Source organism: Mustela putorius, unplaced genomic scaffold (genome assembly GCF_011764305.1).
Source record: "Mustela putorius furo isolate JIRA1106 unplaced genomic scaffold, ASM1176430v1.1 tig00003899_pilon_pilon_pilon, whole genome shotgun sequence".
NCBI classification, from domain to species: Eukaryota; Metazoa; Chordata; class Mammalia; order Carnivora; family Mustelidae; genus Mustela; species Mustela putorius.
In genome coordinates, this window is record NW_025422048.1 from 15,542,501 (window position 1) to 15,557,296 (window position 14,796).

General features: G+C 47.4%; 1 protein-coding gene across 2 annotated transcripts; it reads left to right on the top strand.

Annotated features, from left to right (window-relative positions):
- Positions 1-221: 221 nt before the first annotated feature.
- LOC123388489 (integrator complex subunit 6-like) lies at positions 222-13,292 on the top strand. Of its 2 annotated transcripts, none has more exons than XM_045068189.1 (5): positions 222-380; positions 10,212-10,392; positions 12,055-12,177; positions 12,551-12,644; positions 13,024-13,292. In XM_045068189.1, exons 2-5 carry the CDS (start codon positions 10,218-10,220, stop codon positions 13,121-13,123), a joined length of 492 nt encoding a protein of 163 aa, XP_044924124.1. In that variant the 5' UTR covers positions 222-380; positions 10,212-10,217; the 3' UTR covers positions 13,124-13,292. The 2 variants fall into 2 exon arrangements, with proteins under 2 accessions (XP_044924124.1, XP_044924123.1); XM_045068188.1 differs by lacking the exon at positions 222-380 and adding an exon at positions 9,199-9,329.
- The last annotated feature ends 1,504 nt before the right edge of the window (positions 13,293-14,796 follow it).

The following is a 14,796-nucleotide window of genomic DNA, read 5'->3' on the forward strand; positions in this document are numbered from 1 at the left end:
TCTGCCTGTAGGGGGCGCCTGAGCCGCGGCCGGAAAGACTTGCTTCCTGGTTCTGGGCAGCGGGCACAGCTGGCCCCTGGGGGGCAGCAGGCTTCTCCAGCACCTGGTTCCGCACGGCACACAGCTTCTCGGGGGGTCGGGCTGCTGCAGGGCAGTGTGGCCAACGGCCCGCCAAGTCGTGGAAACGCCCTTACACCTCCCCGGGGCAGTAAAAAGAAGTAGATCAGCCTTCTGGCCGGACAGCTGTGTGTGCGCACCGCTCCCAGATCCCCTAGGGGGCGGATGTCCAGAGGTTTCCCAGGGGGCACCTTTCTGCACAGTCCCACCTGAGAGGCACCACGACGTCCCTGCCATTCTTGTTTCCAGGCGCCTGGAACGAGGTCAGGATTTTAACCCTGGGACAGTGGGTTCTGTCCCCTGGCGCTGTCCGTGGGCCCTGAAAGTGCCTCTCCCTTGGCTGTGGTGGCTTCCTGAGGGGGGATCTACCTCAGCTCTGTGGGAGAGACGTGGGTGGGTTCTGACCTCAGCACCGGGGAGGCATTTTCTGGGCAGCTTGTCTCAGCCATGTTGGAGAAGAGGCAGTCCTTGGTGGGGTCTTGAGTTCTGTGAGGGACTCTGCTTACGTAATTCTGTCAGCACTGGTGAGGGGACATGTCTTTGGGTGATCCCCTCAGTCCTACGTGAGGGACGGGGGGAGTGGTTCCTGGCTCTCGGTTCAAGCTCTGTGAGGGGATGTTTCCTGGGCTGCACCAGCTCAGCCCTCGGATTCCTGTCCCTGAGGGCTTCTACCTCAGCCTGCGAGACAGTCGCCTTGGGGTGTAGCTCAGCCCGAGGGGGCATTTTCCCGGGGTGCTCTGTCTCAGCCATGGTGGGGCTGGGCTTCCGTGGTGCTCTGCTGGTCCCTGGTGAGGACTCGTAGTCCTGGGGAGACTTTCGTGGGGGCTCTGTCCCCTCCTGTGGGGTGCCGCTCCTCCGATGCTTTAAGACGATGGGGAAGCTGTCCCCGGGGGGCTCCGTCTGAGCCGGGCGTGGCCGGGAGAGAACTTCCCCTTGGGTGCTCGCTCGGCGCTGGGGGTTTGGGCTCTTTCTTGGCGCTCCCGCTGCCGTCTGGGGAGCCGAGGCTCTTCCTCGGAAGGTCCATCTCCGCCCAGAAGCGGGCTTCTCCTTGAGTGCTCCCTCCCAGCCCTGGGTGGAGGGTTCCTTGGGCACTTGGTCCCCCTTATGGAGGTGGGGGCGGCTCTTCCTCGGCCGCCCTGTCTCAGCCGTTGCCCGGGGGGGGGGGCATCCTGGGGGCTCTGCTCAGGGGGTGCACTCTCCCTCGTGTGGTCTGTCTCACTCAGCCTTTGGGGTGAATTCTTACTCGGGGGCTCTCGGGCACTTGGGGTGGTTTGCTCTTGCTTGGATGCTCTGTCTCAGCCCGGGGTGGGGTAGTTTCCCTGGGTTTCTGTATCTCAGTCTCTCAGGGGTTCTATCTAACCTTCTATGGGTGACCGTGGTCATCAAAGTGGGAATCTGGGGCGGACAGTACGTTAGAGTTGGCTGCTTTCCATACGCAGAAACACTTGCTATAGGGCGTCTTCAATCTCAGTGCCCTGGTGGGTGTGCATTTTGTACTGGTTAATGTGCTTTACTGGCCATTTTTGTATGTCTTTTGAAGAGACGTTCCAGGACGTGCATCCACATCTTACTGAGATATCTGTAGTTTTTTTATTATTATTATTTCTTTTCAGCTTAACACTATTCATTGTTTTTGCAGCACACCCAGTGCTCCATGCAATCGGTGCCCTCCCTAATACCCACCACCTGGTTCCCCCAACCTCCCACTCCCGCCCCTTCAAACCCCTCAGGTGGTTTTTCAGAGACCATAGTCTCTCATGGTTCACCTCCCCTTCCAATTTCCCTCAACTCCCTTCTCCTCTCCATCTCCCCATGTCCTCCATGCTATTGGCTATGCTCCACAAATAAGTGAAACCATATGATAATTGACTCCCTCTGCTTGAATTATGAGATATCTGTAGTTTTAAAATTGATTTGCTGTTCAACATACGTTTATATTTATACATATACTTAAAAATATAATTTTCTGTGTCTTCTGCTGATCTGTTTTGTTTTGTCACTCTCTTTTTTGAGAGGGAGAGAGAAGGCATGCACACAAAAAGCAGGGAGTGACAGAGGGAGAGGGAGAGAGAGAATCATAAGCAGGTTGGCCACCCAGCACAGAGCCCAGGTTGGAGCCCAGGTTGGGGCTCAATCTCACCACCTTGAGATCATAACCTTATCCAAAGTCAAGTGTCAGATGCTTAACCAACTGAGCCACACAGGTGCCCTAAGTCGTTGCCTTCTTAGTATATTTTTGATGCACCGAAATTCTCAGTTTAATTAAGTCTAATTAGTCAACCTATTCATCATGGTCAGTGATTTCATTCTTTTTAAAAGCTTTACCTTTTAAAACCATGAACGTACTATCCTACGTGTCCTTCTATCTCTCCTATTCATGGGAGATCAATGTTATATGGACAGGAAGGGGATCAGAGCAGAATTGCTGTTCTCCGCAGGGAGCAGGTGGACTTACTGAATGGACCACAAAGGCTTGAAGGCCCCAGTGTCAACAATCTAGCACCCGCTAGATTTCCCGAGTCATGTCTAGACTCCCTGTCCTGTCGCACGGGCGTATCCGCCCACCCTTGCTCCATCCAACTCCACAGCGTTGTCATGGCTCCTACGTCTGCTGTCTGGCCGTGTGCATCTTCCAACCTGGTGCTTTTGCCTAAATAGGGTCTCAGCTATTCTAGGCCCTTCGATATCCATATACTCTGTAGTATCAGCTCATGAGTTATCCCCAATGTTAACAGGGAGATTTTAAAGTTTTAATAAAAAATTACTTAGATTTAAGCACGATGCAATAATTATTCTGGGCAGAATTGGCAACAATGACTTAATAATGAGTCTTCCCATCCACACGGTATGTATGTATCCACACGGCCCATTTACTGAGGCCTTTGATTTCTGTCCATCAGGTTTATGTTTCATGGGTAGTGCTTAGGCACACCTGTGGTTAGCTTTGTTCTATAGGTTTTCATTTTTTTAAAAAATTTTTTATTTGTGAGTAATCTCTTCACCCAACATGGGGCTTGAACAGACAACCCCAAGATCAACCGTCCCACCATCCACTGACTGAGCCAACCAGGTGCCCCTAGATGTGCTTGACACTGTTCTAATGGTATTTTGAATATCTTTTTCTAATCGGATTGTTATTTCACAGAAATACACAGGTTTTTGATTCTTGCTCTTGCATCCAGTAACTTGGCTACTGTACACTTATTAATTCTCTGTATTTTACATCCTTTTGGATATTCTACATATAGAACATGTCCACTGTGAACAATGACAGCCTCAGTCCTTCTTCTCCAAAATGTATACTTCTGATTGTTTACTGACAGTTTTCAGTTCCTCCAGTATGTCCTTGAAAACACAGCGGACACCATGTCTTATTTCAAACTCAAGAAGAAAGAGTTGGGCATGTCGCCATTAAATACAGCTCTTGTGTGCATTTTGCAGGGGGTGGGGGAGGGGGGGAAGATAAGCTTTCTTAGGTTAAAGAAGTTGCCTTTCATCCAAAGTTGCTGAGGATTTTTACTGTGAATAAGTATCCAGCATCAACCCACTTATTACAATGGCGCTGTGCGTTTTGCCCGGTTTTTGCTGTTTATGTAGCACATTTCACGGATAAATTTTCCAGGGTGAAACCAGTCTTCCTTCCAGCAATAGACCCAACTACCCCATGACCTTTAGGGTTTGTTTGTTTGTTTGTTTGTTTGTTTTTTAATGTCCTGTTTAATTTTACTTGCTAACGAGTTGTTTAGGAGTTGTGGGTCTATATTCAGGAGAGCGATCTGGGTCTTTTGCTTTCCTTTTCTTCCAGTGTTTTTGGTAGATGTTAGTAACACATTTATCTTGGCGTCACAAAATGAGTAGGGAACTCGCACCCTTTCTTCTCTTCTCCGAAAGCGTTTGCGTAAGACTGGTATTATATCCCCCCTGAATGTTTGAGGGACTCCCCAGGAAAGCCTTTAGAATGGAAAGGCTCATCATTTGGTACTAAACGTTGGACCACATACAGGGGTGTTCAGATTTTCTGTTTCTTCTTGGTGACTTTTGGAATGTTTCCTTGCTCTAGGACAGTGTCTATGTCGTCTCAGTTCCCAAATTTACTATAAAGTCACTCTGGGTGTTCCCACTGTCTTTCACAGAGCTCCCTTCTGGATACAGGGCTCGGACTCCTGCTTGGTGGACAGTATTGTTATTCTGTGGCTAAGTTGTCCTTGATAATCATGCCAAGGAGCCATCTTGGTCTGTTCGGGCTGCCATAGCACCATGGCAGAAACTGGGAAGGTGACTGGGACAGAAATGTGTTGTCCAGAGCTGGGGAGGCTGGGGCACCAGGACCAGGCTGCCGACACCAGGGAGATGTAGGGATGTCCGTGGCCTAGTTCAGAGTCAGGCGCCCTCATTCTGCCCCGTGGGAGGGCTCGGGTTCTCTGCAGCCTCCTTTCTGAAGCACTAATCCAGCTCAGGAGTGGGCCACTGTCTGCACCTCAGCACCCGCCAAAGGACCCGGATGCCTCCTGATATCAGCTTCCCTGGGGGTTTGGATTTCAACACAGGCTGGTGGGGAGACACAAGTGTCAACACACAGCATAGCTCTCACTATAGTCTTTTTGCCTCTTCCTCCAGGGACAGACCTCATTTATTTGCAGCAATGCTTCTTTTCTAACAGAATGTGAAGTTGTAAGCTCCCCCCCACCTCCATTTCATGTGTCCCACAGAATCAGTCATGTGATGTTTTCTTAGACTTCAATAGTGAGTATTGATTTAGAAGTATGTTACAAACTTTTGGAGTACCTTTTGTTGTGTTGGCAAGTAGTACTTTTTAAATTTCATTTTGTTTAGATATCATAGTCCACATGAAATTAAGGATTGGGGTTTTGGTGTCACCATTGCCAATGTTTGCCTGCTTGAGAAGAAATTATATTCTTTTTTTAAAACAATTTATTTATTTTCAGAAAAACAGTATTCATTATTTTTTCACCACACCCAGTGCTCCATGCAATCCGTGCCCTCTATAATACCCACCACCTGGTACCCCAACCTCCCACACCCCCGCCACTTCAAACCCCTCAGATTGTTTTTCAGAGTCCATAGTCTCTCATGATTCACCTCCCCTTCCAATTTACCCCAACTCCCTTCTCCTCTCTACCACCCCTTGCCCTCCATGATATTTGTTATGCTCCACAAATAAGTGAAACCATATGATAATTGACTCTCTCTGCTTGACTTATTTCACTGAGCATAATCTCTTCCAGTCCCGTCCATGTTGCTACAAAAGTTGGGTATTCGTCCTTTCTGATGGAGGCGTAATACTCCATAGTGTATATGGACCACATCTTCCTTATCCATTCGTCCGTTGAAGGGCATGTTGGTTCTTTCCATAGTTTGGCGACCGTGGCCATTGCTGCTATAAACATTGGGGTCCAGATGGCCCTTCTTTTCACGACATCTGTATCTTTGGGGTAAATACCCAGGAGTGCAATGGCAGGGTCATAGGGAAGCTCTATTTTTAATTTCTTGAGGAATCTCCACACTGTTCTCCAAAGAGGCTGCACCAACTTGCATTCCCATCAACAGTGTAAGAGGGTGCCCCTTTCTCCACATCCTCTCCAACACATGTTGTTTCCTGTTTTGTTAATTTTGGCCATTCTAACTGGTATAAGGTGATATCTCAATGTGGTTCTAATTTGAATCTCCCTGAGGGCTAATGATGATGAACATTTTTTCATGTGTCTGATAGCCATTTGTATGTCTTGATTGGAGAAATGTCTGTTCATAGCTTCTGCCCATTTTTTGATAGGTTTGCCTGTTTCGTGTGTGTTGAGTTTGAGGAGTTCATTATAGATCCTGGATATCAACCTATTGTCTGTACTGTCATTTGCAAATATCTTCTCCCATTCCATGGGTTTCCTCTTTGTTTTGTTGACTGTTTCCTGTGCTGTGCAGAAGCTTTTGATTTCGATCAGGTGGGATTCATCCCTGGGCTACAAGGATGGTTCAACATTCGCAAATCAATCAATGTGATACAGCAAATTAATATGAGAAGAGTGAAGAACCACATGGTCCTCTCAATTGATGCAGAAAAAGCATTTGACAAAATCCAGCATCCATTCCTGATTAAAACGCTTCAAAGGATAGGGATAGAGGGAACATTCCTGAACCTCATCAAATCTATCTATGAAAGACCCACAGCAAATATCATCCTCAATGGGAAAAAGCTTGCAGCCTTCCCGTTGAGATCAGGAACAAGACAAGGATACCCACTCTCACCACTCTTGTTCAACATAGTATTAGAAGTCCTAGCAACGGCAATCAGACAACAAAGAGAAATAAAAGGTATCCAAATTGGTAATGAAGAAGTCAAACTCTCTCTCTTCGCAGATGACATGATTCTTTATATGGAAAACCCAAAAGACTCCGCCCCCAAACTACTAGAACTCATACAGCAATTCAGCGACGTGGCAGGATACAAAGTCAATGTGAAGAAATCAGTGGCTTTCTTTTACCCTAACAAGGAAAATACAGAAAGGGAAATTAGAGAATCGATTCCATTTACTATAGCACCAAGACCCATAAGATACCTGGGAATAAACCTAACCAAAGAGGTAAAGGATCTGTACTCGAGGAACTACAGAACACTCATGAAGGAAATTGAAGAAGACACAAAAAGATGGAAGACCATTCCATGCTCTTGGATCGGAAGAATGAACATTGTTAAAATGTCTATAATGCCTAGAGCAATATATACTTTTAATGCCATTCCAATCAAAATTCCACCGGTATTCTTCAAAGAGCTGGAGCAAATAATCCTAAAAATTTGTATGGAATCAGAAGAGACCCCGAATCGCTAAGGAAATGTTGAAAAACAAAAATAAAGCTGGGGGCATCACGTTACCTGATTTCAAGCATTACTACAAAGCTGTGATCACCAAGACAGCATGGTACTGGCATAAAAACAGACGCATAGACCAGTGGAACAGAGTAGAGAGCCCAGATATGGGTCCTCAACTCTATGGTCAGTTAATCTTCGACAAAACAGGAAAAAAATATACAGTGGAAAAAAGATAGTCTCTTCAATAAATGGTGCCGGGAAAACTGGACAGCTATATGTAGAAGAAGGAAACTCGACCATTCTCTTACACCGTACACAAAGAGAAACTCAAAATGGATAAAAGACCTCAACGTGAGACAGGAATCCATCAGAATCCTAGAGGAGAACATAGGCAGTAATCTCTTCGATATCAGCCACGGCAACTTCTTTCAAGATATGTCTCCAAAGGCAAAGGAAACAAAAGCGAAAATAAAGTTTGGGGACTTCATCAAAGAAATTATATTCTGATTAATGAATACAGGATCCTATGTGAGGCCATGGTCAACCCTATCAGGGGTGGTATCTTTCAATCTATGCATTTGCTGTCTGGGGCCTGAGCCGAGGAAATTGTCACATTCTGATTGATGCCCCCCCCGTAGAGCAAAATGATCTTTGGAGGCAGACGTGCACAGAAGGATTCCATCACAGCAAACCTTAGGACTTCCTGTGGGAATGCGACAGAAGGATGTAACCTCATTCTTCTGCTACACAGGACTTGAGTAGCAGGTAGCTGAGGAGCCCTGGCATCCACTTTGCAATCATGAGGAGGAGCCAGAACTCGGATGACGTGGCTTCAAAATGCAGAAGAGAAACCTGGGGAAGGGACCAGGCCCTTGGTCATATTATTGATACAGGATTCAGCTCATTTGATGGTAACCTCCACTTAGCTGTTGGCTTCTTGTATAATTTTAGCCAAAACAGGAGAGGTTTATGGCCCTGTGATTGAAAGCACCTTATGCAAAACAGTGTTCATGGTGGCAAGCAAAGGAGCAAAACACAAGACACATTTGGGAATGGAAGAAATTGTACCAGCTGGCAACAACCACTTTTCACATTCAGTATGCCCAAAGCCTGGCTTCTCCTCATAAAACGGCAATGTTCTTGTTAGATTTGGATCTCATTGTGAAAAACGTCCCATTTGCCAATGCTCCCCCAGGGTGCACAGGCACCACTTTTCACAATTCAGAGCCCGCAGAGCAGCTGTGAGAAGGAGAAGGGCTCAATCTACCCTTCTGTAGATGGGTACCATGGAGGATGCCAGGAGGGAAGCCTGAGAAACTAAAGGAGGGGCGGCTCCTGGGCTGGACCGGACTCAGCTTTGAGGACGAAGCAGCTTCCTGTGCTGCTCAACCCTCACGTGCTCACATTAGTCCAGGCCCCGACCATCAACATTTCTGGTTCCAGTGCAAAGAAAATGTTGCATGTAAAGGGAAATGCAATGAAACTTTTGTAGTTAAAATGTTACTGAGGAAGTTGGCAGGGGGCGATAGTTGTCAGAAAAAATGGATTCACACCCAGCAAGGTCAGAAGACACAGACAGATAAAGAAGCACTGTGGGATGTGGGAAGTAGCCTCAAGCCGACCGCACTGCTTTTCCACCGGTGGCTCCTGCTTCGTGGTTCCTTGTGAATGTGGGGAACACAGCTGTTGGGGGCTCAGGCCACGGATTTCAGTGTCCCTCGGTCCTCCTTCTGACCCCTCTTAACGTGACCTGCCCCTCCCTCATCTCGTCGCTTTCGTGAGATGATCCTCTGCCGAGTAAAGGCATTTTGATGAAGGATGGTACTGCAGGCTGGGGGCTAGTGAGGCGGGAGAAGGCACCTGCGCCTGGCCAGCCACCCTTCATGGGCATCTTTGTGCTGGCTGATTGCTCCTGAGCCCCACACCTACCCTTCCTTACCTTGTATCCAGTTTTTGCCAGAATTCTGCCTTGGTTGGGGGAGTTTCTGAGAGCACGTGGCCTCCTGTTGACCCCAAGTTGGCCGCGGGCTATCGGAAGGCCCTCATCCCTTCCCCTGTCCTTGAACGTAAGTTCCTCTCCGTCGTGGGAGCTGTCACACAGTTCCAGCTTCAGAGGGAGTGTTGTTGGGCCCATGTGGACAGTGCCTGGGATGAAGCCCACGCAGGCGACTATATATAAACTTGAAGGGCCCTGCCTGGCAGTGCGCAGATCTCCTCGTGGGGCCGCCCAGGACCAGCCTGGTATGTATGTTCCTTGCTTCTTAGACCTGCCAGGACCCAGGAGGAGTGGCCTGCCTCCTTCGTGGTCTGTCCTTGTCTTCCCTGTCAGGGGCCAGTGGCTGATTTCGCCCAGATGCTCAGCAGCGAGCTCTCAGGGGCCAGAGGCCAGGTGAGCAGAGACATGGGTCTGGACCTTTCTACAGGGAGGCCACTCCTAGACAGCAGAGGAAGCAATCCAACTGTGGGGTGTAGGCAGAGAGCCCCCAGAGGAGCCACGTGCATGCTGAAGAAACGCCTGGCTGATGGCTCAGGACACATTGTGGAGGAGGGAAGGTGCAAGATTGTGAGAGCCGGTCTGGACGGGTGGAATGCTTGCATGGCTTCTCACGTTTTTCTTGAAACTCCAGTTAGGTAACACAGAGATGCTATTAGTGTCAGGTGTAGAACTGAGTGATTCCACACGTGTCTGTACGACAGCCGGTGCTCATCACACAAGGGCCCTCCCTCATCCCTGTCACACACATGTCCCCAAGCCCACCTCCCCTCCAGGACCCTGAGTTTGTTCTCTGCGCTTAGGAGTCTGTTTTCTGGTTTGCCCTTCTTTCCCTCGCCCCGTGGTCATCTGTTTGTTTCTTAAATTCTGCATGTGAGCAAACTCGTTTGCTGTTTGCCTTTCTCTCACGGACTTACTGTGCTTAGCATTCTGCTCTCTAGCTGCACCCACGTCATTGCGCACGGCAAGATTTCATTGTTTTTGACAGCAGAGTAATATTCTGCTGTAGACGTACACCATGTCTTCTTTTTCCATTTATCAGTCAGTCACCAGTCTGGCTCTTCCCAGAGTTCAGCTGCTGTCGGCGATGCTGCTGTAAACATCGGGGTGCAGGTACCCCTTCAAATCAGTATTTTTTGTGTTCTTTGGGTAAATACCTGGTACTGCAAATGTTGGGTCATCACGTAGTTCTATGGTAACGTCCTGAGACACCTCCTTCCTCTTTCAGAGTGGTTGTTTTTTTGTCATTAATGGAACATGTTTCTTAATGCTCCTCAGGAAGTGATGAGTGATAAAGCAGAGGAGTCCGCTGTTGGGCCCAAAAGCCAAGTGAAACGTTCTGGAAAATCCATCACTCCGCCTCCATTGAAGGAAAGGCTGAGCATGCCGCTGCTGTCAGTGAGAGAGGAAGGAGAGGGATCATCCCAGCCTGGGGCCTCAGCCGTGTCCTCGGAAGATGGTGAGGATGCCCTGCCCGTCCTCCCCTCCCCTCCCTGACCTGGCCCAGGGCAGCCCCTCCTCTGGCTCCTCCATGCCTCGGGGTCAGTTCTGATCAAGGTCACTGGCTTTGGGTGAGGCTGCCATTAATTTCCCAGCCACACTGGACCAGGTGATCACTCTGTCCTTCATGGAGACATTCCTGGCTCCCCAGACTCTGCATTCTACAGATGTTCTTCTCCTTTCTGATCTCCTTTCTCTCCTCTTAACACTGTCGCAGTTCCTGAGTCCCACCGTTATACTGTCCCTCATTCCACACTGCCTCATCACTCAGCCAGGTGTTCCAGAGCTTCTGAGCTCGCGTCCTGCTTCCCCGCCTGAACGTGTGTAGCCCATTTGTTGCCGTGTACCCAGGGTGACCGTGTCCACACAGAAATCAGATCATCACATGCATATCCTGAAACCCATCATTAATTCCCCAAGCGCTCGGAACAGAGTCTGAGCTCCTGACGCTGGTCTCCAGACCTTGCTCCTCCTGACCCTGCCATCCTCTCCTGCCATCTCATGTCCTCTCCGTGTCTTCCTTGCTCTCTCTGCATCTGACCCTTATTCTGTGGCCCAGGCTTGTCCCCTTGCACAGGCAGTGCATGGCCTTCATGGCAGCCAGGCCGCCTCCGCTGTGTGTGCACGGGCCGGCTCTGTCTCCTGCTCCTGGCTCTGCCCAGGGCTCACCTCTTCAGACCGCCCTGCCCGACCACGCATCATGGAGGCCTCCTCTCCCACTCTGGCTCACATCCCTGCTGACTTCTTCCTAACACAAAATCAAACCATGTTATTCCCTTTGCCCATTGTACATGTACTCTCTGATGTCCACAGTGGTTGTAACTTCTAAAAGGTAAGGGTTCTTCTGTCTGGTTCACTGCTGATCCCCATTGTTGTCTTGATGTTTGGCACAGAGGAGCATGAGTGAATGAAGTAGATGTGTCAGACTTGGAGTAAAAAAAAAAAAAATTATCTCCTGAGACCAAAAAAAAAATAAATAATAAATAAAAAGCCAGATGAGGAAGATCATTTACTGACTGGGATCTCTAGTGATTTAGTGCCAGTATCAGGCATCGTGACATCAAGTGACATCAAGTGACACGTTCAGCTCTTCTCCTTGTAGAGTGCATCAAGGGAACATTGAATCCTGAGTCCCAGGGCTCTGTGAATGTTTGTTGATAGTCATATTGTCCAAGTCTGTTTCTGTGTGTATGCGTAGTGACAAGAATAGAAGAGGCTTCTCTGTTGTATTATTTTTCATGAGGTCAAATTTTCAGTACTGATACATCTAGCTGGTGTATTGTCCTGCTGCGAAAAGAAACATTAGAGACTGTGAAGCACATGGATGTGCGTATGGGGTTGCTGAAATGCCCATCATTGCAGCTCCGCCTTCAGTGAGGTTTCCAGGGGCACCTGCCATTCACAGTATGCACGGGGCGGGGAGGGGAAGTGGTCGATCCCCACCTGATGGCTTCTGGTCAAAATCTGATCTCCAGAGCATGTGAGCGTGGCAGGAGACGGTACTCCACACAATTAGATTCTTTGTGTCCTGACTTAGCCAGGGTCAACAAGGGTGGGCCGATTCACAGACCTGGTAGTGATGCCCTGGTGGGAGGAATCTTTCCCAGCTGTCTCTCTGCAGATGAGCCCAAGGGCACAGCAACATCTGTGTGGGAAGATGTGCCAGATCAACTGCCAATACCAGTGAAAATCAATATGGAAATAAAACTGCAATTGAAGAAGGAAATCCGATATTTTGAAGGAAGTAAGTCGAGTAACAATTTCTGTCCGTGAAACCACAGGAAGTCTTTCCCATTCTCTGATCCGGACTAGATTCCACTGACCTCATCCTTTGCCAGAACTGGGTTTTCCCAATTAGAATGGTTCGTCTTTATTTTGACTGAAATGTCCCAGTAAACCTTTTTCTCTTGTTCTTTTGTATTTCTTAATTGGTTATTGTGTACTAGATTCCGTTGGTGGATATATTCGGATGTCTGAAAGTAAGGATGGAACGCACAGGTACTCTGTAACATTCTAGCCCTTGAATGATCACCGAGTCTCCAAGACTGAGTTCTGTCTCCTCTTTGTACTTTAGAAATACTGAAGGGTTTTTTTTTTTTTTCTCTAAATATCTTCAGAATATGGAAAAATCCTCAAATTGCTTGAGGGAGTGCAAGGACCTCCGGAAGTGCACAAAAAATTTGCTGTATATGCCATGAAGGAAGCGGCAAAGTGGGTGTAGGAGGACGTGTCCAGAATGTTTCACGGCGGGGCCAGTGGGCTGCTGGGTGAGGGGTGGGTTTGGGCCCTGCCTGACTTTTCTCAAACCCTGATCCTCACTCAGAGTCCATGTTGTCTCCACTTATTTTGATTGATATTATCTGAGTCTCACTCATTCTTGCAAGCTCAAGGAACCTTCTGTTCACACCTGAGTTTGAGGTGGGCCTTGACCTTGAACTGGCACTCTGTATTTACTGGATTGTCCCATACCATGCAGATGTGTTTTCTGTTCTCCTGTAAACTGAGCTTCTCTCTGTATTTTGCACAGTGCGTCCTACAACATGGGTTGTTTGGGTATCATTCGGTTAACGGCTTGTCTCTTTATTTTCAGATTTAAAAGAGAAGGCTTAATAAGTCACCTTGAGAAGGTGCTAGAGAAAATAGAACGCGACCAGTTTCTCAACAAAGGTGATGGCTCCCCAAGCTTTTAATCCCGTTATGGCAATCATCAATGAGAAAGCAGAGCCAATTGGCTGTCCTGGAATGCGACCAGATATTGTTGATGGCTCCTAGCATGATTAGCTAAGAAATCGTCTTCTTGGGGCTAAGGAAAAGCGTTGCAACTTTCATGTTATAAGTTTCTGTTAGTAAAAGTTGGCCTTTTGCCCTAAGCGTTTTGTCTCAATGCATTGTTTGTTTGTTTGTTTTCCTTCTGTTTAGTCATGAGGGTACACTACATCCTAGGTTCTCTGCAGGTCACAAGTATGTATTTGGTATTTATTGTCATCTTCTATACCAGCCATTTCTTTTTCTTTCCTTCTTTTTTTCGTTCTTTTAAGAGAGGGAGGGCCATGAGGGGCAGAAGGAGAGGAAAAATTATATATTTTAATTTTCTTTAATTGTTAATTTTTTCAGCGTAACTCTATTCATTATTTTTGCACCACACCCAGTGCTCCATGCAATCCGTGCCCTCCCTAATACCCACAACCTGGATCCCCCAACCTCCCACCCCCGCCCCTTCAAAACCCTTAGATTGTTTTTCAGTGTCCATAGTCTCTCATGGTTCACCTCCCCTTCCACTTTCCCTCAACTCCCTTTTCCTCTCCATCTCCCCTTGTCATCCATGATATTTGTTATGCTCTACAAATAAGTGAAACCATATGATAATTGACTTTCTCTGCTTGACGTATTTCGCTCAACATAATCTCTTCTAGACCCGTCCATGTTCCTACAATAGTTGGGTATTTGTCCTTTCTGGTCGAGGCATAATACTCCATAGTGTATATGGACCACATCTTCCTCTTCCATTCGTCCGTTGAAGGGCATCTTGGTTCTTTCCACATTTTGGTGACCGTGGCCATTGCTGCTATAAACATTGGGGTACAGATGGCTCTTCTTTTCACGACATCTGTATCTTTGGGGTAAATACCCAGGAGTGCAATGGCAGGGTCATAGGGAAGCTGTAATTTTAATTTCTTGAGGAATCTCCACACCATTTTCCCAAGTGGCTGCACCAACTTGCATTCCCACCAACAGTATAAGAGGGTTCCCCATTCTCCACATCCCCTCCAACACATGTTGTTTCCTGTCTTGCTAATTTGGGCCATTGTAACTGGTGTAAGTTGGTATCTCAATGTGGTTTTAATTTGAATCTTCCTGATGGCTAGTGATGATGAACATTTTTTCATGTGTCTGATAGCTATTTGTATGTCTTCATTGGAGAAGTGTCTGTTCATATCTTCTGCCCATTTTTTGATATGTTTGTCTGTTTTGTGTGTGTTGAGTTTGAGGAGTTCTTTATAGATCCTGGATATCAACCTTTTGTCTGTACTGTCGTTTGCAAATATCTTCTCCCATTCCATGGGTTGCCTCTTTGTTTTGTTGACTGTTTCCTTTGCTGTGCAGAAGCTTTTGATTTTGATGAAGTCCCAAAAGTTCATCTTCGCTTTTGTTTTTTTTTGCCTTTGGAGATATATCTTGAAAGAAGTTGCTGTGGCTGATATTGAAGAGTTTACTGCTTGTGTTCTCCTCTAGGATTCTGATGGATTCCTGTCTCACGTTGAGGTCTTTTATCCATTTTGAGTTTATCTTTGTGTATGGTGTAAGAGAATGGTTGAGTTTCATTCTTCTACATAGAGCTGTCCAGTTTTCCTGGCACCATTTA

Excerpts from the sequence above, each read along its gene's own strand:
- LOC123388489 (XM_045068188.1), top strand. The coding sequence starts at position 9,294 with ATGCTCAGCAGCGAGCTCTCAGGGGCCAGAGGCCAG. Across the intron at positions 12,178-12,550 it reads AATCCGATATTTTGAAGGAA|AATATGGAAAAATCCTCAAA; the intron begins GTAAGTCGAGTA and ends AAATATCTTCAG. Across the intron at positions 12,645-13,023 it reads GCCATGAAGGAAGCGGCAAA|ATTTAAAAGAGAAGGCTTAA; the intron begins GTGGGTGTAGGA and ends CTTTATTTTCAG.